Source organism: Hypomesus nipponensis, chromosome 14 (genome assembly GCF_054491055.1).
Source record: "Hypomesus nipponensis isolate SF chromosome 14, ASM5449105v1, whole genome shotgun sequence".
NCBI classification, from domain to species: Eukaryota; Metazoa; Chordata; class Actinopteri; order Osmeriformes; family Osmeridae; genus Hypomesus; species Hypomesus nipponensis.
Genome location: NC_140374.1, coordinates 3,527,060 through 3,549,474, shown reverse-complemented (window position 1 = coordinate 3,549,474; position 22,415 = coordinate 3,527,060). Strand labels below are relative to the sequence as shown.

The 22,415-nt window shown below is 50.7% G+C and overlaps 4 protein-coding genes across 6 annotated transcripts; 2 read left to right on the top strand and 2 right to left on the bottom strand.

The window, feature by feature from the left end:
* Positions 1-238: 238 nt before the first annotated feature.
* Positions 239-3,186, top strand: has3 (hyaluronan synthase 3). Its single transcript, XM_084672462.1, has 3 exons — positions 239-889; positions 2,002-2,103; positions 2,257-3,186. The coding sequence occupies exons 1-3, from the start codon at positions 239-241 to the stop codon at positions 3,184-3,186; spliced, it is 1,683 nt and encodes a 560-aa protein (XP_084528588.1).
* A 2,267-nt stretch (positions 3,187-5,453) lies between these two features.
* Positions 5,454-6,716, bottom strand: chtf8 (CTF8, chromosome transmission fidelity factor 8 homolog (S. cerevisiae)). Its single transcript, XM_084672343.1, has 3 exons — positions 6,443-6,716; positions 6,195-6,312; positions 5,454-6,091 (listed from the first exon to the last, which is right to left on the bottom strand). Exons 1-3 carry the CDS (start codon positions 6,463-6,465, stop codon positions 5,858-5,860), a joined length of 375 nt encoding a protein of 124 aa, XP_084528469.1. The 5' UTR covers positions 6,466-6,716; the 3' UTR covers positions 5,454-5,857.
* Positions 6,717-7,381: 665 nt separating this feature from the next.
* utp4 (UTP4 small subunit processome component) lies at positions 7,382-13,572 on the top strand. 2 transcript variants are annotated; one of them, XM_084672870.1, is made up of 17 exons: positions 7,382-7,539; positions 7,869-8,037; positions 8,215-8,403; positions 8,516-8,600; positions 8,764-8,853; positions 9,060-9,271; positions 9,985-10,156; positions 10,382-10,473; positions 10,588-10,684; positions 10,770-10,834; positions 11,049-11,171; positions 11,268-11,424; positions 11,540-11,646; positions 11,876-11,971; positions 12,051-12,236; positions 12,449-12,559; positions 13,339-13,572. In XM_084672870.1, exons 2-17 carry the CDS (start codon positions 7,879-7,881, stop codon positions 13,453-13,455), a joined length of 2,058 nt encoding a protein of 685 aa, XP_084528996.1. In that variant the 5' UTR covers positions 7,382-7,539; positions 7,869-7,878; the 3' UTR covers positions 13,456-13,572. The 2 variants fall into 2 exon arrangements, with proteins under 2 accessions (XP_084528996.1, XP_084528997.1); XM_084672871.1 differs by having other exon boundaries at positions 7,453-7,491.
* Positions 13,573-13,710: 138 nt separating this feature from the next.
* wfdc1 (WAP four-disulfide core domain 1) lies at positions 13,711-22,415 on the bottom strand. Of its 2 annotated transcripts, none has more exons than XR_014729784.1 (7): positions 22,073-22,415; positions 16,662-16,857; positions 15,745-15,828; positions 15,484-15,624; positions 15,024-15,083; positions 14,775-14,834; positions 13,711-14,541 (listed from the first exon to the last, which is right to left on the bottom strand). XR_014729784.1 is itself a non-coding variant. In XM_084672872.1 (7 exons), the coding sequence occupies exons 1-6, from the start codon at positions 22,190-22,192 to the stop codon at positions 14,776-14,778; spliced, it is 651 nt and encodes a 216-aa protein (XP_084528998.1). In that variant the 5' UTR covers positions 22,193-22,415; the 3' UTR covers positions 13,711-14,541; position 14,775. The 2 variants fall into 2 exon arrangements, 1 of the variants encoding a protein (XP_084528998.1); XM_084672872.1 differs by having other exon boundaries at positions 15,033-15,083.

The window sequence follows — 22,415 nt, the reverse complement described above, 5'->3', positions numbered from 1 at the left end:
AATGGAATGTAGACGGGAAATTGCAGTCAGGAAGTCATTGAGCTGGGACACGCCCTCTCTGGTTGAGGGTCCCAGAGGGAAGTAGTGAAAGATTCCCAAGATCCTCCTGAGCCACTCACCTGTAATCTCACTTATCCACAGTCCCTCCCAGAGTGTATGTGTGTGTGTCTTCACAGTGCCCATACTTCTGTGTAAACTCCTCTTCTGTCCTCCCTCCCCCCCAACCCCTCCTTCTCAGATGCCCTCTCGCTGCAGGACTGGGCTGAACATCGTCATCACCACCCTCTTTGCGGCGGTGGTCCTCTTCGGCATCCTGCTGGCTTACGTGACGGGCTACCAGTTCATCCACACCGAGCAGCACCACCTCTCCTTCGGCCTGTACGGCGCCATCCTCGCCCTCCACCTGCTCCTCCAGAGCCTGTTTGCCTTCCTGGAGCACCGGCGCATGCGCAGCCCCTCCCGCCCGCAGCACCTGCGGCGCTCCGTGGCGCTCTGCATTGCCGCCTACCAGGAGGACCCCGACTACCTGCGCAAGTGCCTGCGCAGCGTGCGGCGCATCTCCTTCCCCGGCCTCCGGGTGGTGCTGGTGGTCGACGGCAACCGGCCGGAGGACCGCTACATGATGGACATCTTCCAGGAAGTGATGGGCGGCGCCGACCAGGCGGGCAGCATGGTGTGGAAAGGGAATTACCATAGCGACGGGGGCGGCGGCGGCGGCGTCGGGGGGCGAGGGGGGCGAGGGAGCACGGTGCACATGGAGGAGGCGGCCAGGGTGGCGAGGCTGGTGCGGCGGTGTCGGCACACCTGTATCATGCAGGAGTGGGGCGGGAAGAGGGAGGTCATGTACACTGCCTTCAGAGCCCTGGGGGACACTGTGGACTACGTACAGGTGAGGCCTTCCTCCAGGCTGCTCACACCTGATGTCGTGGAACTGTTCCAAACACAGCCTGCGTTTACATGTGTTCATTTAGCAGACGCTTTCATCCATAGCGCTGTGCAGTAAGTGCATGTTCACTGCATAGCTCTAACAGAAACATGGGTTAGTGCCAAGGAATGTTTTGTATTTTACAAAATACCTGGCACCATCTGAACTACCATTTTCATATTTTCAGTGCAATAGCACATAGAATCGAAATGAACACACATTGTCCCTCTGATTGTTCGTTTTAAGTCTCAAGAAGTTACCTTATGCAAATATTGACTGGTTATTCGGTGCATGTATTGGAAGTCTCTACTCCGTAGGTTGATGGGTTCTAAATGTTAGAATCTGAAATGCTGCTGATGCTGCTGAAGTTGTCCCTCTGGCGTTCTCAGGGTTAGGGTGTGTCTGTTCTTGGGTCCCCCTCGGGTCTCTGGCCTGCTTGATCTTTCACATCATTCTGGGCAGTATTCTTTACTGGCACAAGGCCTTAAATCGACACCCAGGAAGAGAGAGAGAGAAGTCCACCATTTCACCGTCAGTGGGCGGAGTGACTGTAGAGCCGTAGACCAGGCAGCTGCTCTGTGTCCTTGATGTTTTTGCTGAACGGTGTCAAAAATCCTTCATGAAAGACTTGCAGATCCTTTGGATTCCCTTGTTCTTGTTCGGTCTTTGCACTCCTGGCACGGTTCCGTTGACTTGGCTGCACTGTTTAAAGCAGAACAAGGTCATTCAAGGTGGTGGTGGACCCAGACCCGTCTCCTCGCTCCGCCCTCTCCCCAAGCCTCTGCAGAGTCAAGGTTCAGGGGTCATCCAGCTGACCCCGGCCCTCTCTGTGTTATTAGGGAACACCTGTGGGGCCTCCGGTCCATCTATCCATCCATCTGTCGTGCTGTCGGCAGTCTCTCATTACCTCCGGAGTGAACAGGGCAGGGTCCTTACGAGGCCCAGAGGTCCTGGCTGCAGCTGTGGTCATCTCATCTCATTTATGCAACCAGCCAAAGATGTATCAGCGCTCAAATCTGCCCACTTGTGTGTGTCTGTGGGTGTGTGTGCGTGGGTGGGTGCGTGTGACTGCGCAGGTGTGCGACTCGGACACGGTTCTGGACCCAGCCTGTACCATTGAGATGCTGAAGGTTTTGGAAGAGGACCCCCTGGTGGGCGGAGTTGGCGGAGACGTGCAGGTGAGAAATCTCTTTGCTCCACGCACGAATGAGGAAAAGACATAGAACAATTCTCGATCGATAACAGCTCAATTCCTCCTCTCCCTCCCCTTCCCTCTCCTCTCCCTTCCTCTCCAATCCTCTCCTCTCTCTGCCGCCCCCCGGTCTCCTTAGATCCTAAACAAGTATGACTCGTGGATCTCCTTCCTCAGCAGTGTGCGCTACTGGATGGCCTTCAACGTGGAGCGGGCCTGCCAGTCCTACTTCGGCTGTGTGCAGTGCATCAGCGGCCCGCTGGGCATGTACCGCAACGCCCTGCTGCAACGCTTCCTGGAGCCCTGGTACCACCAGACCTTCCTGGGCAGCAGGTGCAGCTTCGGGGACGACCGACACCTCACCAACCGGGTCCTCAGCTTCGGCTTCAAGACCAAGTTCACGGCGCGCTCGCAGTGCCAGACGGAGACGCCCACGCGCTACCTGCGCTGGCTCAACCAGCAGACCCGCTGGAGCAAGTCCTACTTCCGGGAGTGGCTGTACAACGCGCTGTGGTTCCACAAGCACAGCCTGTGGATGACCTACGAGTCGGTGGTGACGGGGTTCTTTCCGTTCTTCCTGGTCGCCACGGTGATCCACCTGTTCTACCGCGGGCGTCTGTGGAACATCCTGTTGTTCCTGCTGACGGTGCAGCTGGTGGGGATGGTGAAGGCCACCTACGCCTGCTTCCTGAGGGGCAGCCTGGTCATGATCTTCATGTCGCTCTACTCCCTGCTCTACATGTCCAGCTTGCTGCCGGCAAAGATCTTTGCCCTGCTCACCATCAACAAGGCCGGCTGGGGCACCTCCGGCCGCAGGAAGATCGTGGTGAACTTCATCGGGGCGGTGCCCGTCACGATGTGGGCGCTGGTGCTGCTGGGGGGCGTGGCCTACACCATCTACTGTGAGACGCAGGAGCCGTTCAGCGAGACGGAGAAGGCGTTGCTGATCGCGGGCGCCATCCTGTACGCCTGCTATTGGGTGATCCTGTTGGTGCTCTACCTGGCCATTGTCGCCAAGCGCTGCAACAAGAGGGAGGAACAGTACCGCCTGCCCTACGCAGAGGCCTAGACACACCCTGGAACGCTCACTGGAGATTCTAGAACATTCACCGGTGAAATACTGCGGAGCCTGAACCGATGCTTCGAGAACTTTCGCTGAACAGCCACCTCTGGATCCTTTGAGGTTGGTAGGAAACCTCCAGCTCCCGGTTCAGTCCCAGGTCCAGCGTCCAGGCTCAGGGCTGGTTTTCTATATTGGTGCTTGGTATTCACATGTGATGTAGCGTGCATTCACGGGAGCCCTCCCTGTCTACAGCTGGTGCCACAATCATCTAGTGTTGTATGTTTCCAATCTCTACTGACTGACAGACAATCGGACATTTCTACCAGTGGATAAACACTGTGTTGGTGCTGTGGACCGGTATCCCAGTAAACAATTCCCGGGGTATATCCTTATCCACACCAGAGAATATCCTGATCCACTTCAGGTGATTCCAAATAGCCTTGAAGGACAAGTAGCTAAGTCAGGAGTGGGTTTATATTTATGAATAGAATGGCAAAGTGAGTTGGGTATTTTATTGTCAAGGTGCCAAATGAACTCTTTATGGTATGATTTTGATAGCATACATACATACTCGGCTTCCATGGACAAAGAGCACCTCATACATACTGGACAACAGTACTGTCTTCATCACAGCTCATTTGGTAAAAACAAAACAGCCCTTACACCTTGTTCCTCATGTTTGGGAAAGGAGAAGACTGTTATGGGCTGAGATAGACCACTCCAGGTTGGACTGCTGGTGCCATGTCTACACTACTGTGACACATGCCTTCTGTTTGTGGAAAGTTGTGGAAGTTTCCACTCTTGTGCTATTTAAGTAGTTGTGTGTACATTATTTTATTCTATTCAAGTGCTTGCGGAACTGGAAACTTGAAAGTGCAAAAAAGACACATAGAGGCAGTTTATTTACAGATGTAAACAGCATCGCTTCAGATTTCAGTACCCTGGTTTCAACCTTGTACCACATCAAATGTATACTTTCAACTACAGTCGAAAAGCCAGATTTTAAGTTAAGTCATTTTGCCTTGGAGGTAAATTCAATAGATTTATTGGATTGAAATTAGCCTTGTTACACATGTCTGTGTGTGTGTTTAGGGCCTAGACATTATATGGAGAGGGAGGAAGTGATTAACTATGTGTCTGAATGAATTAGTCCTTTCAGACATCAAGAAAGAAAAAACATTTTTATGGTTACATCTCTGTTGCCAAAAGGGAAACGCCCTCTCTAAATATGCACACACACACATACAAACCTCAACCACTTTGGCCATTTTTCAGAAGCCATCCCAGCACGCTGGGACAGTGAGCCCAGTGTTCCTGTTTCAGCACGGAGGCCTACCCCCTCCTTCCTTCTCCTAGGGGAGAGCGTCTGGGGTGATCCTGTCGAAGAACACAGTCACAGATGTTCTGGAAATACTCTTTACTCAGTGCAGCTCGTCTCATGTCACAATGTCAACTGATATGTATCAGTCTGCTAAATCTAGTCAGTGTGTGTGTGTGTTTGAGACCTACAGTGAGACATGAAACCCCCAGTAGAGGCATCAGTATCTTCTCAACACACCTCCCTTTACGGCAGCTGGACACAATGGTGACTTTGCACAAAAACACAACTCTTCTGTCTTAACATAGTTCCGAGTGGAATGTCGGTGAACAAAGTTTCTCCTGAAACGTACAGCGATCCCAGATCAACATCCCCATCCTTCACGCTCTCTTTTATGAGCTTCTGAACACGTGGGAGCCAAACCACCAAACCAGCAGGGCCACGGCAACTCAGCCTCCCCCTACACTCCAGACCTGCCTGAAGACATCGACAGTATAATGCAGTCCTTCAGTTTGTGTATTGTACATAAAGATGTTTTAAGAGCGGGGAAAAAAACAGGAAAGACAGCACATCCTTGTATAAAAAAAAACCCTCCGAAATGTATGCTCCATGTTTTGGAAGCTATTTGTGTCTTTGTTCTGGCATGGATAGAGATGGGTGTGTGAAATAGTGGTGAACTAATGATTGATGAGTCGTGAGCTGTTTACATGCAGTGATGTTACTGTCAGTTCATCTAAGTTAGTTGTGCCGTTTCCTTTTCACAGCTGATGGTATGAGAGGTGTCTCAAACCAGTACACAGCAGAAATGATTCTTCAAATACAGTAGATATGACAGTAGAAATACAATAGATATGACACACATCATAGACCTTAAGTCATTTTGTCAACAGTTAATATTTCTGATACAGTAGAATGGTACAAAGAACTCCCAGATATTTTCAACAGCATATGATCGTAGGATCAACTTTAATTTATTAGTATAAAAAGATAATGGTATTCTATGACCATTCATGTATATACTGTATTTTAATATACAAGACAAACTATGTTTGTGGGGGAGGGTTTGTATCTCAACTTCAATCAAACACAGTTTATTTTCTGACATACATCTGGAAATCTTTGTTTTATTTGAATAAAAAATATTCTTAGTTGATTTTTGTGGTGTCATGTGTTCCTGACCTTAACATCTCTCATGTAGTACAAAATGCCAGATCCGACCATTTAATTGACAAGAGCATACACGGATTGCCAGTACTGACGAACTACCCCCAAATCTACAAAGCTACATTAAAAGTGTAACTTTGTAGCGCTATGAACAACCTTCGTCCATTGCTGACTCCGATAGTCAGCAAAGTGCCGTTACACCTTCTTGGGCACATTAGTGATAATAGGTTTGGGGCGTGTCTTAAAGATGAGCTTCTTCTTAATGAGGGCGGTGACAGAGTAGGAGGTGGGGCCTTGTGGAAGGTCAGTCTCCATGGGAACCTCGTCGCTGCCGTGCCCTGAGTGTTTCACGAGGACAGCAAGGGGCTTCTCCAGCTTTACCACCTTGCCGTACAGGATGTGATGTCCCACAATAAGCACGGGCACTCCCTGACATAAAGGGCAGAGTAGGGACGAAGACAGGTTGGCAAGAGGAGGCAGAAATATCCCAGACCAGCCAAACAAACAGCAGATTGCTAGAAGGGTTTCCTACCTCCTTGGTGTACACTAGGTCTCCCATGACGTTCCCAGCCAGCCCAGCGTTCCCCCTGGACATCACCTCTCCCTGCAGCTCCACCAGGACCCACTCTGCCGGGCCGCTGCCGCTCACACTGCGCCAACACACACGGAGACTTTAGGTTTGTTTGGAATACTCCAAATAACGGTGGATAAACTGTATGTCAGTACATGGTGCGTATTATACCATCGTCAACTCGATAACATACATGCAGCCAGGCTTACCTTGAGACAATTATTTGAACCATTGTAATAGGCTACTGTCTGATGAAAATACTGTCCCGACGTGACTTATGAATGACAGAAGAAACACGGCACTTAGCTTGAACTTGCCTATTTTTCCATTGCTGTTCCTACATGTAGTATTTTAGCTAGCTGGTAATGTGTCAATTCATTACTCTATACTTGTTCAGCAGGGAGTTTGCAAAGAGCCTTCCACACTGATCCTATTCATTTTTCTCCCGCCAGCAAATCGTCTACCCACCGACGTCCGTCTTCTGGCTGCCGTTACAATTTCGTATCCGGTTCAAAGGTATCCAACAGTGCCGTGAACATGGCCGTGAAACAATCCTCTGTTGCATTTCCGTTTTTGTGAATTTATCTTCAGAATAAGAGCTGAGGTATGAAGATGGTGGCGCAATCCACTCAATGTTCGGATTTTTGAAACTAAGTTAAAGAGTGTTTATCAGTCTGGTTGTTTGTACGAGCAAGCTGTAAAAAAAAGTAACTGAGCATATCTCAAATGCACACAACATTAAAAGCAACGTATTAACGGGATTTTCAGAACACCTATACATTACTTGGCACATTCACAAGAAGTCACGAGCAAAATATGAATGACACCAGACTACCTTAAATTGTTAGTGTCTCATTTTTCACAAGTCAGAAAATGAAGAAAACAAATTGTTTGTTGATAATGTGTCAAAAGACATTTGCTCATTGAAAGCTTCCCAAGTTCTTTTAGTAGCCCCAGAATTGAAGAAAGTTTGTTTTACAATAAAAAATTATATGTATAATATATATATATATATATATATATATATATATATATATATATATATATATATATATATATATATATATATATATATATATATATATATAATATAATTATATACATATCTGACTATATATATATATTTCGTCACCTTTTATTTTGAATTTTTGGGAGAAATCAACCGGAAATAAGGTTCGCATTCTTTCTTACTTCACCCTGCTGTGTCCAACGTGGTTCAAGCAGTAACTCTCAACGTGTGGACCTCTTGGCTATGAAAGTAAGAGGAAAGCAAAGAATAGGCGATACGAGTATTTCTAAACGGCTGGTGAGTGTATAGTTCATGAGTAGGCTTACTTGTCAATGTCAGTTAATGTTCCAGCCGGCTGCTGTCGCTTTTAAGCTTGTAATGATTTTCAATAGCTAACCGAGCAAGACAAGCTAATACGTTAGCTTCGCAATGTTTCTGAGAGCGATGCTGTAGATCATACGCAGTGTTATCCTAGTGTTTAAATGGTAAATGTTAAAATGAACTACTCCGAAGTAGAAATGTTATCTAGCCGCTCACTAGCACTGGCAATCTAACTTAAAAGTTGCCACGCCTGCACTGTAAGGTATATTAATGGTCCCATTTAAACTAGTTTTTATATTCCATAGAGACTAGACCATGGGCGAGTTTAAAGTGCACCGGGTCCGGTTCTTTGACTACATGCCCTCTGCCATCCGAGCCCTAGCCTTCAATGACCGCACGGAAAAGCTTGCCTTGGTACGGGCGGATGCGAGCGTGGAGATCTTCAACTTCAGAGACAACTATTTTCAGGAGAATGTAAGAACTGGAGAACACCTGCTTATTAATACTTATAGTATTAAAGTGAGCCCTAGTCATCTAGTTGAAATTAAGCTGCCCTGTCCAACCTAGGCTAACCTCAGAAGGGAAAGCGAACCATGTCAACATCACGTACCTCCACAGTATAGCTGTTGACATGGGTCTGTATTTCCTTAGGTGATCCCGGGAAGGGACTCGCGGTCCGTGGAGGCCCTCTGCTGGGTCGGAGAGCGTCTGTTCAGTGCCGGCTTGAACGGCGAGATCACAGAGTATGATCTGGAGGCCCTCCGGCCAAAGTACAGCCTGGACGCCTACGGAGGCCCTGTGTGGACCCTCACCTGCAACCCCCAGGGGACCCACCTGGCGGTCAGTCACATGACACTCACGGGGGCTGGGGGGGGGGGGGCTGGGGTGGCTGGGGGGGGCTGCAGGCATTGAGATTTGTAACTGGACCCGTGTGTCTGTTTGTTCCTGTCAGGTGGGGTGCGAGGACGGGACAGTGAAGCTGTTTGAGGTTTTGGAGGACAACGTTCAGTTTGAACGCCACCTGGAGAGACAGAAAGGTAAGCTGAATGGAAGGCTGTTTGTTGACAGGGGTTCCCCTGCTTGACCTGAGACACGGCTGTATCTGGCCCCCCGGGAACACTGCCCCGGCGCCTCTCCGTGCAGCCTGCCATTTCTAGCGGTCAGTCTGTCTCTGTGTTCATTCATGCGCGTGTGTTCCAGGTCGTATTATTTCTCTGGCCTGGCACCCCTCTGGCACGCAGATCGCAGCTGGAATGATGGACATGATAAGAGTGTTTGATGTAGCGTCAGGTAAGACGACTGCAGCTCCTGTGCCGTTTATGAACCTGCTCTCGGATTTGACCCCAGAGCCGTGCGTGGAACAAGATATTAGAAACGGGACATTCACATGGAGCCGAAGTTTCTAGAATCACCTCTGACTTCCCTTCACCTCAGGGTCAGAGGTCGCCCCGGGGCGACGTGGTGGGGGTCTGAAAGGTGTCCTCCTCTCCTCCCAGGTCACGGCGTGCAGCGGCTCCTGGTGGACCGTGGCGTGGGGCCCTCCAAGGGCAGAGAGTGCGTGGTGTGGTGCGTGGCCTTCCTGTCGGACCACACCCTGGTGAGCGGAGACTCCGCCGGGAAGCTCCAGGTGTGGGACGGCCACACGGGCACGCTGGTCAAAACGCACCTCGTCACCAAGTGGGACGTGCTGGCTCTCTCCGTGTCTCAGGTGAGCAGACTTCTGGGTCAGGGGTCAGGCTAAGGGTCGGGGGCTGGAGGGTCGATCCCGTTCCAGGTGTCGCCGTCCCCCCCCTCCCTTTGGCACGATTGTAGAAGTGTAAGTGTCTTGTTTACCTCCCGAAACAACGTTCTCATCCCCACTAAACCCCGCCTTCCTGGCTGACGGTTTTGATTGACAGGTGATGAAGAAAGTGTTTTGTCCGTCTCTTCATAAACGGAGTGACTAAGTTCAGTTGAGTTCTGGATTTTTACAAGTATTTTTCAATCTGCAGATTGGGAGAGAAAACCAGACCTCTGACAATAAATGACAACACAACACCAGGCTTAGGTCTTAATCAAGTCTCTCTCCCCTCTGAAGGCCGGAGGACCATCTTTTATAGGGCACAAGAATGTAAACACAGATAGTGACAGTCAGGCAGTAATGACGTTACAACAGTCTCAGAGAAAGAGATTCACAGCTCCCAACACATGACTACTCAAACTACAGAGTTCATAGTTGGAGCTCTCCTTGTAGTCATGCAAGGACCATTTAGCCAGTACTTTCTCCTGATCTCAAACATCTATTAACCCTGACACATGGACACAATTTTTCTCTAATAATAGCAAGCTTACATGAGAACATACTAACTAGTACCCTATGACTAGTTCTCTTGATTAGTGAATAATGTAAGCACACAGGAAATCTAAATTTCTTCCACACAGGACGAGAGCAGCCTGGTTGCCGGGACGTCGGAGGGCACGGTGGTCCAGTTCCAGTTCCTGGCTCCCTCCTTACAGCAGCAGGCCAAGGAGTGGGTCAGAACCAGGACCTTCAAGAACCACAGCCACGACGTGCGCAGCCTGGTGGAGATCGGCACGGCGGTGATCTCTGGAGGTTAGGGGACTTGTCTGAGCGTTTCTGGGTGTACAGTTTACCCTGTTTCTAACACAGGAAGAATATGTAGGCTAGAATTGAATCGTTCTAGGTTAGAACGAAAGGGCTGATATTAATATTCACATTTATCGAATTCGTAGTGGTGTTTTAATTCAAAAAAAGTTTTTTTGTCATGCCTTTTTGTAAATATAAACCCTATCATGGAACTGTGGGTTGAACACTCAGGCATGGATACACAGCTGGTAGTGCTCCCCCTGCTGGACAAGGTAGAGAAGAACACAAAGGAGTCTGCTCTGCGCAAGATCAATTTCCCCCACGTGAGTAGAGGCTGCGTTACCTCCTACTGACCACACGGACGACCCTGCGGTGTCTGGATGATGCTGGCGCTGCTTGATGAGGTGTTTGGCTCATGCCGCTCTCTGCTGTCACAGAGGAGCCTGGTGTCGTGCGCTCGGAAGGCTGGGCTGCTGCTGTTCCAGTTCCCAGGACACCTGGAGCTCTGGAGGCTGGGGGAGGGCGAGGGAGTCGGTGAGCAGACTTCTGCCTGTGCACGCCTTTCACAAGGCCACTCGCAACACTGACTGACTGTGTGTGTGCGTGTGTGTGTGTGTAGGACAGCCAGGAGAGAGCTTAACAGTGAAGAAGAGACCAGAAAAGCTGCTGCACTTGAAAAGAAAGGTCAGTTCGTGACCACCTGTGTCTGAGAGACTATTTATATGTGGACAGCAATTGTTCTTGTACATGAGAAGGTGAAGGCATATTTTCGAGAGACGTTAATACAAGGCAGAACACCTCCCATCTTCGTCGACTGACTTCCCCTCCATGGTGCTGGATGGGTTGGAATGTCGAATTTGACCTGTGACCTTTGCCCCCCCCCCCCCCCCCCCCCCAGGGAGAAGACCACGTGTGCTGCAGTACTCTGTCCCCCTGCGGGGGCTGGCTGGCCTACGCCACCGTGTCCAGCGTGCGTCTCTACAGGCTTCAGTACGACAACAGCAGCATCGGCGTCACCAAGGTGGGTGCTCGGACGCCCCCCTCTTTCCCGTCTGCCGCCCTCGCTGGAGAGGCTCTCTGTAACCCTGCGCCCCCACCCCTCCCCCCCGTCTCCTAGGTTACCAAGCTGCCGAAGGCGCTCCGCTCCGCCAGCCAGCTCTGCTTCTCCTCGGACTCCTCCAGGCTGTTTGCGGCCTGCGGCAAGTCTGCCGTGGTGGTGGTGTCCCTCGGCCAGGCGGAGTGCAAGCACGTGCACACCCTCAAGCCCGGCTCAGGTGAGTGGGCGTGGACGGTCGCTCGCGCCCCGGGGGAATGCCGAGGGACTCTGTTGCCGATGGCGCGCAGACACAGACACTCAGAGGGGGGTTTTATTGTGCCGTGTGCCCGCAGACTCCAGACAGGCCGTGCGTCTCCTGTGTGCCAGCGAGGACGGTGAATGGCTGGCCTCAGCCAGCAGCAGCTGTGAGGTCCACATCTATAACCTGCTCAAACTAAAGGTAACTGACGGACCTCGAGGCTTCCAATCCCAGAGAGAGATTTTCCTGACTCCAGTGATCAGTTATCATAAAATCCATCTGCCGCGAAAATAAAGTAATAATTGTAATACATGTAATTTCTTTCCTTTTTTTTTTCGGTTCTGCTGTAAAATACTCTACCACTGAGCTTTATCCTCAGTGTCATTGGCACTGAGCTTCCTCTGACCTTTGACCTCCCTGACCCCTCTAGCTCCACTGCACGGTGCCCATATACAGCTCCTGTCCCAGCGCCATTGGCATCCACCCTGTCACCAACAACCTGTTCATAGTGCACGCTGACCAGAAGGTAACAGCCACCACCGGTAGCCCTGACCCTTGACCTAGACCCTGACCCACGAGGCTAACACCTGCGTGTGTGTGTGTAGATGTTTGAGTACTCCGTCCATCAGAAGGAGTATACAGCGTGGAGTCGACGGCTGCAGAGGCAGGGTCTCCATCACGTCTGGTTCAACCGCGACACGCCCGTCACACACGTGACCTTTAACCCCCGAAACCCCGCCCACGTCATCCTGCAGGACGCGTACATGTTCTGCATCATCGACCAGAGCCTGGTGAGGACCGCGGCTTTGCGTGCGCTTGGTTTGACTAACCCCGGGACAAAGAAGCAAACCGGCCCCTTTTCAAAGTGTTTATGATTTGCAAATGTGAGACGAATCCAATACGCCTGCTTTTGTTTTCAAATCCATGTTCAGTTATTGACCTCGATCTGTTGAAGTAGGACACTACCCCTCTGAAATATAACTCCCCCCTCCTCCTCCCCCAGCCCCTCCCTGACCAGAAGACCAGGTTCCTCAACCAGCTGACCCTCAGGAGCCTCCCAGAGGAAGAGAGGCTGAAACAGAGCCACGCCTTCAAGATATGCAAGACCTTCCAGGTGAGACCCATCTCTCCTTCTTTAGGATCCTGTCTGTCTGCCTCTGATCCTGTCTGTCTGCCTCTGATCCTGTCTGTCTCCCTCTGATCCTGTCTGTCTGCCTCTGATCCTGTCTGTCTCCCTCTGATCCTGTCTGTCTCCCTCTGATCCTGTCTGTCTCCCTCTGATCCTGTCTGTCTCCCTCTGATCCTGTCTGTGTCCCTCTGATCCTGTCTGTCTCCTGTCTGTCTCCCTCTGATCCTGTATGTCTGCCTCTGATCCTGTATGTATCCCTCTGATCCTCTCTGTGTCCCTCTGATCCTGTCTGTCTCCCTCTGATCCTGTCTGTCTCCCTCTGATCCTGTCTGTGTCCCTCTGATCCTGTCTGTCTGCCTCTGATCCTGTCTGTCTCCCTCTGATCTGTCTGTCTGCCTCTGATCCTGTCTGTCTGCCTCCCTCTGATCCTGTCTGTCTCCCTCTGATCCCGTCTGTCTCCCTCTGATCCCGTCTGTCTCCCTCTGATCCCGTCTGTCTCCCTCTGATCCTGTCTGTCTCCCTCTGATCCTGTCTGCCTCTGATCCCGTCTGTCTGCCTCTGATCCTGTCTGTCTGCCTCTGATCCTGTCTGTCTGTCTCCCTCTGATCCTGTCTGTCTCCCTCTGATCCTGTCTGTCTCCCTCTGATCCTGTCTGTCTCCCTCTGATCCCGTCTGTCTCCCTCTGATCCCGTCTGTCTCCCTCTGATCCTGTCTGCCTCTGATCCCGGCTGTCCATCGTCTGATGTGTCTTCCTGCCTTTGCAGCACATGCTGGGCATGAGCCTACTGGAGGACCAGTCTGTGGTGGTGGTAGAGCGCCCTCTGGTGGATATCGCAACTCAGCTGCCCCCTCCAGTCAGACAAAAGAAGTTTTCCACATAGGCACACAGAAGAAAAACAGTTGTGTGTGGTGTGTTGTTTTTTATTTTGTCTGTCAACCAAATCTCCCATTGTTATGTAAATACTGTTTTTTCAGTATTAAAGGAATTATTTACTCTTTTCTAGTGTGTTTAATATACAGTTTTCTGGCATCAGAAGGATAAACTATATGGGTAGGCATCTGTGGGACTTGTTTTATAGCCATTGCCATGGTTACAGTCTAGGGCCTCAGTTTCAGGAAGTAAGCCAAGTCAGTCGAAAGGAAAAATCTGTTTTATTAAGAATACACAAGGTTGTGTCACAGCACCAGTTGGACATGATGCAGATGGCCATATGGAAATTGAGTTCCAACCTCTAGCTTATGATACTTTATGGAGTTGAGGTTGGTGAGCTTATGATCCTGTTGGTAAACAGCTTTGAGTGAGCACCATGATAATAAAGCTCTGTACTGCACTGAATGCATACACTACTGGTTCAAGAGAGCCACTGTTTCCCAAGTGTTTCTGAATTCCACCCACACACTCCATAGACAGCCTCTTACATGACCATAAAGCCAGGATATACGCTAACATAGGACAGATTTAATTAGGAGAACAAGGCAGGTGGATATGAAGATTAATACATACTTTCTGCTAGCTGGTGTGCCTGAAGGTGAGATTTCAGCAAACTAGTCTGGACATGTTTCAGACTAGTGGTTTCAAAACACCACATGGTCCTAATATCCTGCTGACCGGTAACCAGTGGGCCTCAATATGATTCAGGAAGTGTGTGTGTGTGTGGGGGTGGGGGAGAAATAGCAAGAAAGTGTTTTTAGTGACTATAAGTGTGTGTTCATGAGAGGTTTAGGATGTGTGTGTGTGTGTGTGTGTTGGAACACATGTTATTTATTTCCTAGTTTGAAACAGTCCCCTTGGTGTTTTGTCCAATTTTTTCTATAGCACTCATTTCCTGCCCTGGCAGAGTATAATTCAAGAGAGAACCAAGTGTTAAGTATGGTATGTTATTCCATAGACCAGAATCCACTGTAACCAAGTCAGCTGAGCAGTTGAGGGGGGGAGGAGGTAGGACAAGTGAAGCCAGGAGAGCAAGCTGCGAAACGGGAGAGACAGAGACGTTAGTCTGGCCTGTTCCCTCTGCCATGAATCCCTGGCCCATTAGCTTCTGTAGTACAAAATACCACTGCAAGTCAAATCAAATGTATTTGTATAGCCCTTTTTTACACGCAAGCATGTCACAGAGGGCTTCACATACGCCCATAGAACTGCCCCTCAACCAACCTAAACCCTCAAGGATAAGGTAAGTGTTGGTGTATCTCCACCCACCTCATCCCAGATGCTTGTGGTGGTGTTTCTCATAGCTTACTGCGTTGTTGGTGCTACTTCCTGCGGGGGCAGGGCAGCGGGGTCAGGTGGGGTCGTAGGGAAACAGACAGGTAGGGTTACAGAGCCGGACAAACTGACAGATTGATATTATCACGAGGAGCAAGTTACTCCATCACAGATACTATTGCTATTGATGAACATTCTCACGGTGGACGTGGTTGTAGGTTTGAAATAAAGAGAGCTGTTTACCTTACTTACCCAAGTAATCCTTGTAGTCTTTGAAGTGTTTGTGCCTTAGGCTTCGACCATCTTGGAGAGAGAGAAGGAGGGAGAGATAGAATATGTCATCAGAGTATTATTTTATAAAACTCACAATTCACAACATTTGAATTAAAAGTGAAAATATTAGTTCACTGATCGATTGGCAGTGTTATGGTCTGATGGAAAGTTATCCGTTTTTACATTTAGCAGACGCTCTTAACCAGAGCGACTTGCAGTAAGTACAGGGACATTCCCCCCCGAGGCAAGTAGGATGAAGTGCCTTGCCCAAGGACACAACGTCATTTGGCACGGCGGGGAATCAATCCGGCAACCTTCTGATTACTAGCCCGACTCCCTCACCGCTCAGCCATCTGACTCCCTTTCTAGGTAGTGAAGCTTGACAGGTTCATCAACCTGGGCCCAGTGAGGACCTACAAATCCCTCTCACCAGAGTTGCCTCTCTGCTTGATGCACTGGCCCCGGTTGGGGATGCCTGCTGCAGGGTTGCCTGGGTTGATGATGTGGCACTCGTACCCGGTGGGGCAGTGCAGGGGCTCATCCCCATCCTCAGTGGTGCTGCAGGCCTCCGCTGGCAGAACACACACACGGAGAAGGACGATTGGGAGTGTGTGTGTGGAGTGAGTGTGTGTGCGCCAATGGTCGTGGTGGGGATGTGTGTGTTTGCATGTGTGTGTGTGTGTGTACTTACCTTGCAGCACCTCCTCTGGTCCATCCAGGAGCCAGCCGTTGCCCCCCAGCCAGCGAGGTTTGGGCTGAACCAACCAGTCCAGCACTGACAACACAAACATCTGGCTTCAAATGGGGTCATATCTAACTGTTCTGTATTGAGCGCTTAGCCCAACGACCAGATAATCCTCATTATTGACTCAAAGTCATTGACAAGGGCGTGTGTGGGGCTGGACAGACTCCAGGTGTGTGTGTGAGTGTGTGTGTGTGTGTGAGTGTGTGACCCAGCCTACCAGGAGGCGGTTGGACAGACTCCAGGTGTGTGTGTGAGTGTGAGTGTGTGTGTGTGTGAGTGTGTGACCTAGCCTACCAGAAGGGGGCTGGACAGACTCCAGGTGTGTGTGTGTGTGTGTGTGTGTGTGTGTGAGAGTGTGTGTGTGTGTGAGTGTGTGAGTGTGTGAGTGTGTGAGTGTGTGTGAGTGTGTGAGTGTGTGAGTGTGTGACCCAGCCTACCAGGAGGCGGTTGGACAGACTCCAGGTGTGTGTGTGAGTGTGTGTGTGAGTGTGTGTGTGTGTGTGTGTGTGAGTGTGTGACCCAGCCTACCAGGAGGCGGTTGGACAGACTCCAGGTGTGTGTGTGAGTGTGTGTGTGAGTGTGTGTGTGTGTGTGTGTGTGAGTGTGTGACCCAGCCTACCAGGAGGCGGTTGGACAGACTCCAGGTGTGTGTGTGAGTGTGTGACCCAGCCTACCAGGAGGGGGCTGGACAGACTCCAGGTGTGTGTGTGTGTTTGAGTGTGAGTGTGTGACCCAGCCTACCAGGAGGCGGTTGGACAGACTCCAGGTGTGTGTGTGTGTTTGAGTGTGAGTGTGTGACCCAGCCTACCAGGAGGCGGTTGGACAGACTCCAGGTGTGTGTGTGAGTGTGTGACCCAGCCTACCAGGAGGGGGCTGGACAGACTCCAGACAGGCGTAGATGCAGCCGTTGTAGCAGCAGCGTTTGTGACGCTCGCATTCCGAGTCGGAGCGACACCCCGGCACCTCGCACGCCCGCTCCGGAAGCATCTGGGGAGGGGGGGGGCAGCGGTCGTTCTTCTGGTGCTGCGTTGTCTGGGACTGGCTGGGGTACTCATAGTCCTGGGGCGTCGAGGGATGGACACAGAGAGGCGGAGGGGGGGGGGTAATATAGATTAAGATGGTCATAGACAAGCAAGCAAAACACAGACAGAAAGACAAAGTTAAGTAAAACGTGTTACTATAAAGGTATGTAAGCACTGGCAGGTCCTAAACTGTGTTTGATTATCGGACGTCTTTTTATAGATCAGGGCTGTTCTCACAATTCCACACATGGCCAACAGAGGGCAGCAACTCACTGCAGTGCCGCGGTTTGGACCTGCTGCAGTTCTCATTGCTGAGCAAGACATGACATTTATTAGCTATTAGCTACCAAACTTGCTGGGTAAAACAGTTTTGACAGTAACAAATTAAATGCTGCTTCTAGATGTTTGTGCAGCCATTGACCATCATTTGCTTTCAGACGTGACCAGACACAGACCCACCGACCGACCGACCGACCCACCCACCCACCCACCAAACCACCCACCCACTCACTTCCACCCACACAACCACCCACACACACACACACACACCCACACACACACATCCGCAGTTCCCGGAGTTCAAGAAAACTCTGTGAGGCAGCATTAGCTTATCTGTTATCTATTCATTCGAGAGCTTGTACAACACTTACATAATCACAGTTTCAGCCGCAAACGAGCTGAGCTCTTGGTTCAATGAATTACAACTATTAACTATTACTACTTCTGGCATGAATGCTTGAACTTTGAAACTTGTTCCAATACATTGTGACAGAGCTACAGTACAGAACAGTCTGGGCAGCAGACTGTACTTACTTTACGCACTAATTGTTGGTCACTTTGGATGAATAAAATAAAGTGTCAATGTTCAGGGTCCTGGCAACAGTATAGATTCAGTACAGGACAGTACAGGGACCACCACAGCTCCACTCTGTCTCTGCCAGGACAGAATTCCTCCTGCTCAGCTCTACGTGACTGTGGTCCATCGAGATGCTAATGTTACACACACTGTCAGGCCAACAGTGGAAGTGGAGACACGCACACTGTGTCGGTTTCATGGGCACTGTTTAATGTAAACTCATTCTCGTCGAAAACAATGACACATCCATCCTCGAGGGATAGACGAGAGGCCGAGGAAGGAGAGAAGGAAAGAGAGAAAGAGACACAGTGGAAGAGAGGAGGAGAAAGAGAAACTCCCTCCATGGTGGTGGATCTAGCCTCTAATTGGATAACGGGGCTGCAGGACTGCACGCGATCGTTAAAGCGGTGCTGTTTATTTGGCAGGCTGCGAGAGCGCTCTTCCCAACCAACCGTAAAAACGAAAGCAAATGTTTGGTGCTGGCTGGAGTGCCACAGAGTATGCCTATGTGTTTGTTGTAAACACCCAATGACGTGCTCCGTCGGCTGTAGGCTTGGCGGGAGGGTTGTGGGGTGTGTGTGTCTTTGTTTTGGGTGTGTGTGTGTGTGCGTGTGTCAGGGGGTGGGGGAAGGGGGAAGTCACATCACGGATGACTTTTTGGAACATTGCGAGGGGTCCTCTTTCACCCAAATCATACCCCAGCATCGGTGTTAGGCCAACCTGTCTGCCTGCCTGCCTGCCTGCCTGCCTCTGTCTGTCTGTCTTTCTCCGCTTGTCTGTCTCTCTCTCTCTCTCTCTCTCTCTCTCTCTCTCTCTCTCTCTCTCTCTCTCTCCCTCCCTCCTTTTCTCTCTCTCTCTCTCTCTCTCTCTCTCTCTCTCTCTCTCTCTCTCTCTCTCTCTCTCTCTCTCTCTCTCTCTCTCTCCCTCCCTCCTTTTCTCTCTCTCTCTCTCTCTCTCTCTCTCTCTCTCTCTCTCTCTCTCTCTCTCTCTCTCTCTCTCTCCCTCCCTCCTTTCTCTCTCTCTCTCTCTCTCTCCCTCCCTCCTTTCTCTCTCTCTCTCTCTCTCTCTCTCTCTCTCTCTCTCTCTCTCTCCCTCTCTCTCTCTCTCTATCTATCGCTGAGCTCACACTCCGACACAGGCCCTTACTTCCTCCCGCCCGAGGAAGTGCCTGCACACCCCAGGGAAGCTGTCAGATGTAGAGGAAGGACACACTGTGCCCGGCAGATCATACTGATACTGACTGGTTCCCAGCTGATAACCATCGTTGTACTTCATATCCAACCTTTCCCCTCGCTCCCAGACTTTCGTCTGTCCCCTGCCACACAGGTTAGATGTCGGAACATGGTCAACATCATGGTCCATGGGCGCAAGGAAAATAATTTCCTGTTAGTTAGTTGTTAAATCCTTGTGAATCTTCTGTTTTAGAGTGTGTGTGTGTTCTGTGCCACGTGCGTGTCTCCCTTCCTGTGTGTATGTGTGTGTGTGTATGTGTGTGTGTTAGCATTGTGTGTGTGTGAAGCCTATTTTCAGTAGGGAGTTAGCTAATCTTGTGTATGCTCGGCCCATATGACTCACGTCACCTGACCAGAACTGTGGTGTTTGGAATGTCTCTCTGAGCTGCACGGCAGACCACCTGACCACCACCAACTGCGAGGTTCACCCCTCCTCCCACCCGGCTCACTCACTAACCAACATCTATTGCAGTAAATCAAACTAACCTCGACTGAGTAACATGTCAAACTTCACTTAGACCCCACGACATCCAGCCTTAAACTTAGCGAGGAAGGAAGAGATTGGAGAAAAATCGTCTTTGGTCTTTGGATCTTTGGGGGAACCAAAGAAGTCTGGGGGAGTCCATGTCACTACCCCGAAGACCCGTCATGTCATGATGGGTGATTTTCAAGGTAGATACAGCAGTTAGACATCGTCACCTGTAATCAGCGCTCCAGAGACAGGCACTGGCATGTCCGTTCAGGATGAGGGTTAGGGTTATCACTCACTTGTGTATTTAACGTGTATTTAAAATACTCTGAGCTGACGTCCTCTGTAGTTCAACCATCGGTGGACTGTCTGGCCCCAGCCAGGTGGAAACCAGCTGGGTTCACCGTGGAAACGTGGCTCACCGGTTCAATAGCATGTGTTCCATCTCACGCTATACTGAGGTCGGCCATCTTAGAATGTGCACCACCCTGCTCCCGAAATGTGCACTGCTGTTATCATGTCTGCCTTCACCCCCGGGAGCACAACCATAACCACAGCTCCGGGCCACCGCCCAGAGACCTGGCCTTGTTTAGAGTGCGTACGGCAGCACACCAGCCCAGCTATGCCAGCTATGCAGATAAGCTCACCTCACTTCCTGTAACCAACTTCAGGCTGGGAATTTGGGGGGGGGGGGGGGGGGGGGGTGGTGACTGGGGATTGTACCGAGGTTAGGGATGGGGTCGGGGCTGGAGATGGGGGCTGGAGGCTGGGCCTGGGGCGAGCTGTAAGGATTGATTTACAGAGGGACAGAGAGAAGGAAAGAGAGTCGCTGGATGTCTGCAGGTGCTGTAGGGTCTAGGGAGGGGGCACGGGACGAGGGCGTGGGGAGGAAGGGGCTAGGGGCAGGAAGATGGGGAGAAGGAGGGAAGGAATGTGGATGTCATGTATTCCTCTGGAAGACCGAGGCACTAAAGACTGTGCGAGAGAGAGAGAGAGAGAGAGAGAGAGAGAGAGAGAGAGAGAGAGAGAGAGAGAGAGAGAGAGAGAGAGAGAGAGAGAGAGAGAGAGAGAGAGAGAGAGAGAGAGAGAGAGAGAGAGAGAAAAAGAGAGAGAGAGAGAAAGAGAGAGAGAGAAGAGAGAGAGAGGATAGCAACATGTGCATGGTCGGCTCAGCATGTTCCAATTACAGTGTCTTTGAAGCACCTTCCTGGAAGAATGTCCGTTTGGCCATCCTAGTGGAGAAAAGAGAAGGGAGGGAGGTGAGGAAGGAAGGAAGGAAGGAAGGAAGGGAGGTGAGGAAGGTAGGAAGGAAGGAAGGAAGGGAGGGAAGAGAGGAGAGGAGAGGAAAGGAGGGAGGGAGGGTGGTGAGGAAGGAGGGAGGGAGGGAGGGAGGCGAGGAAGGAAGGAAGGAAGGAAGGAAGGAAGGAAAGAAGGGAAGGAGGTGAGGAAGGAAGGAAGGGAGGTGAGGATCGAAGGAAGGAAGGGAGGGAGGTGAGGAAGGAAGGAAGGAAGGAAGGGAGGTGAGGAAGGAAGGAAGGAAGGAATGAAGGGAGGGAGGTGAGGGAGGGAGGGAGGGAGGTGAGGAAGGAAGGAAGGAAGGAAGGAAGGAAGGAAGGCAGGAAGGAAGGAAGGAAGGAAGGGAGGGAGGTGAGGAAGGAAGGAAGGGAGGTGAGGAAGGAAGGGAGGTGAGGAAGGAAGGGAGGTGAGGAAGGGAGGGAGGCCCCAGGGCTGGCCCCTCATCAGCCAACACCAATCAGACCTCCAGTGAGATGAGTTGCACGCACACACATGTTCCCACAATCCCATTGTCCAGAATGTGAGCAATGTCTAGGTTTATTCAACCATTCATCTATGCATTTATTGATTCATTCATTCATCCAATAATGCAGAGGTCTTCAACCCTGGTCCTCAGGGACCCCCTGTCCTGCACGTTTTAGATGTTTCCCTGCTCCAACACACCTGATTCAAATGAATGGTCGTTAACAGGCTTCTGCATATGTAGATAACGACCCATTCATTTGAATCAGGTGTGTTGGAGCAGGGAAACATCTAAAACGTGCAGGACAGGGGGTCCCTGAGGACCAGGGTTGAAGACCTCTGCAATAATGTATTAATACTATGGCAACACTTTACATTCTTGTATGTGACCTCCCATGTAACTGATCCTCGTACTCTGTAGAAATTGCTGTGCAATGAAATGGGATTGGTGGTACAGGTCGATACACGAGAGTAAGAAGCCACACTGGGGAAGGGGTGTGTAAGGGATTGGTGGATATGTGGATAAGGGATTGTGCTACCAAAACAAGATCACCATCAACACCCACTTACTCCCTGCAAGCCCCACCTCCCCTCTGCCAAGGGTTCACCGTACCGGAGGGTGTGCAGTGACCCCACTGCAGTTAGCGTGGTCACTAGTGGTATTGGCATGACGTTGCATGGTATTCAGTGTAGCCGTCGTGTGAGGGAGTTGCACTTCCATTCGTTTCTCCATTCATCCGTCCCTGCCCCAGGGCTGAGGGACAGAGAGAGCCCCTCAGCTTCACTCACCCACCTCTCACCTCTGCTACAGAACTGCTCTCTGTGTGAGAAACTAGCACCATCCTCCAAAACCACAGAAACAGAGTGCAGCTTGTGTTGCTTACAAACACACACACACACACACACACCCGCACACAGTCAAACGTTTTCCTCTCACCTTCTGATTGAGCCCTCTTTTCCTGATCCGGCCACTTCCTGTCTGACTTCCTGTCGAGGCGGACAAGACCAGCATGCATAGCAGCAGCAGCAGTGACCCTCGGAGCTGACACACCGGCATGTTCCTTGCTTCTCTTCCTCCTCTCTCTCCTCCTCTTCCTCTGTTCGTGCTCAATAAATCCTGGCGCTCCTCCGACTCTTTCCTCGTCCCCACTGCTAATAATCCGAGGCTTCTTGCAAAGTTTCCCAGAAACTCTCAGTGAGTCCTCTGTCTTCTCTCTCCCTCCCTCTCTCTCTCTCTCTCTCTCTCTCTCTCTCTCTCTCTCTCTCTCTCTCTCTCTCTC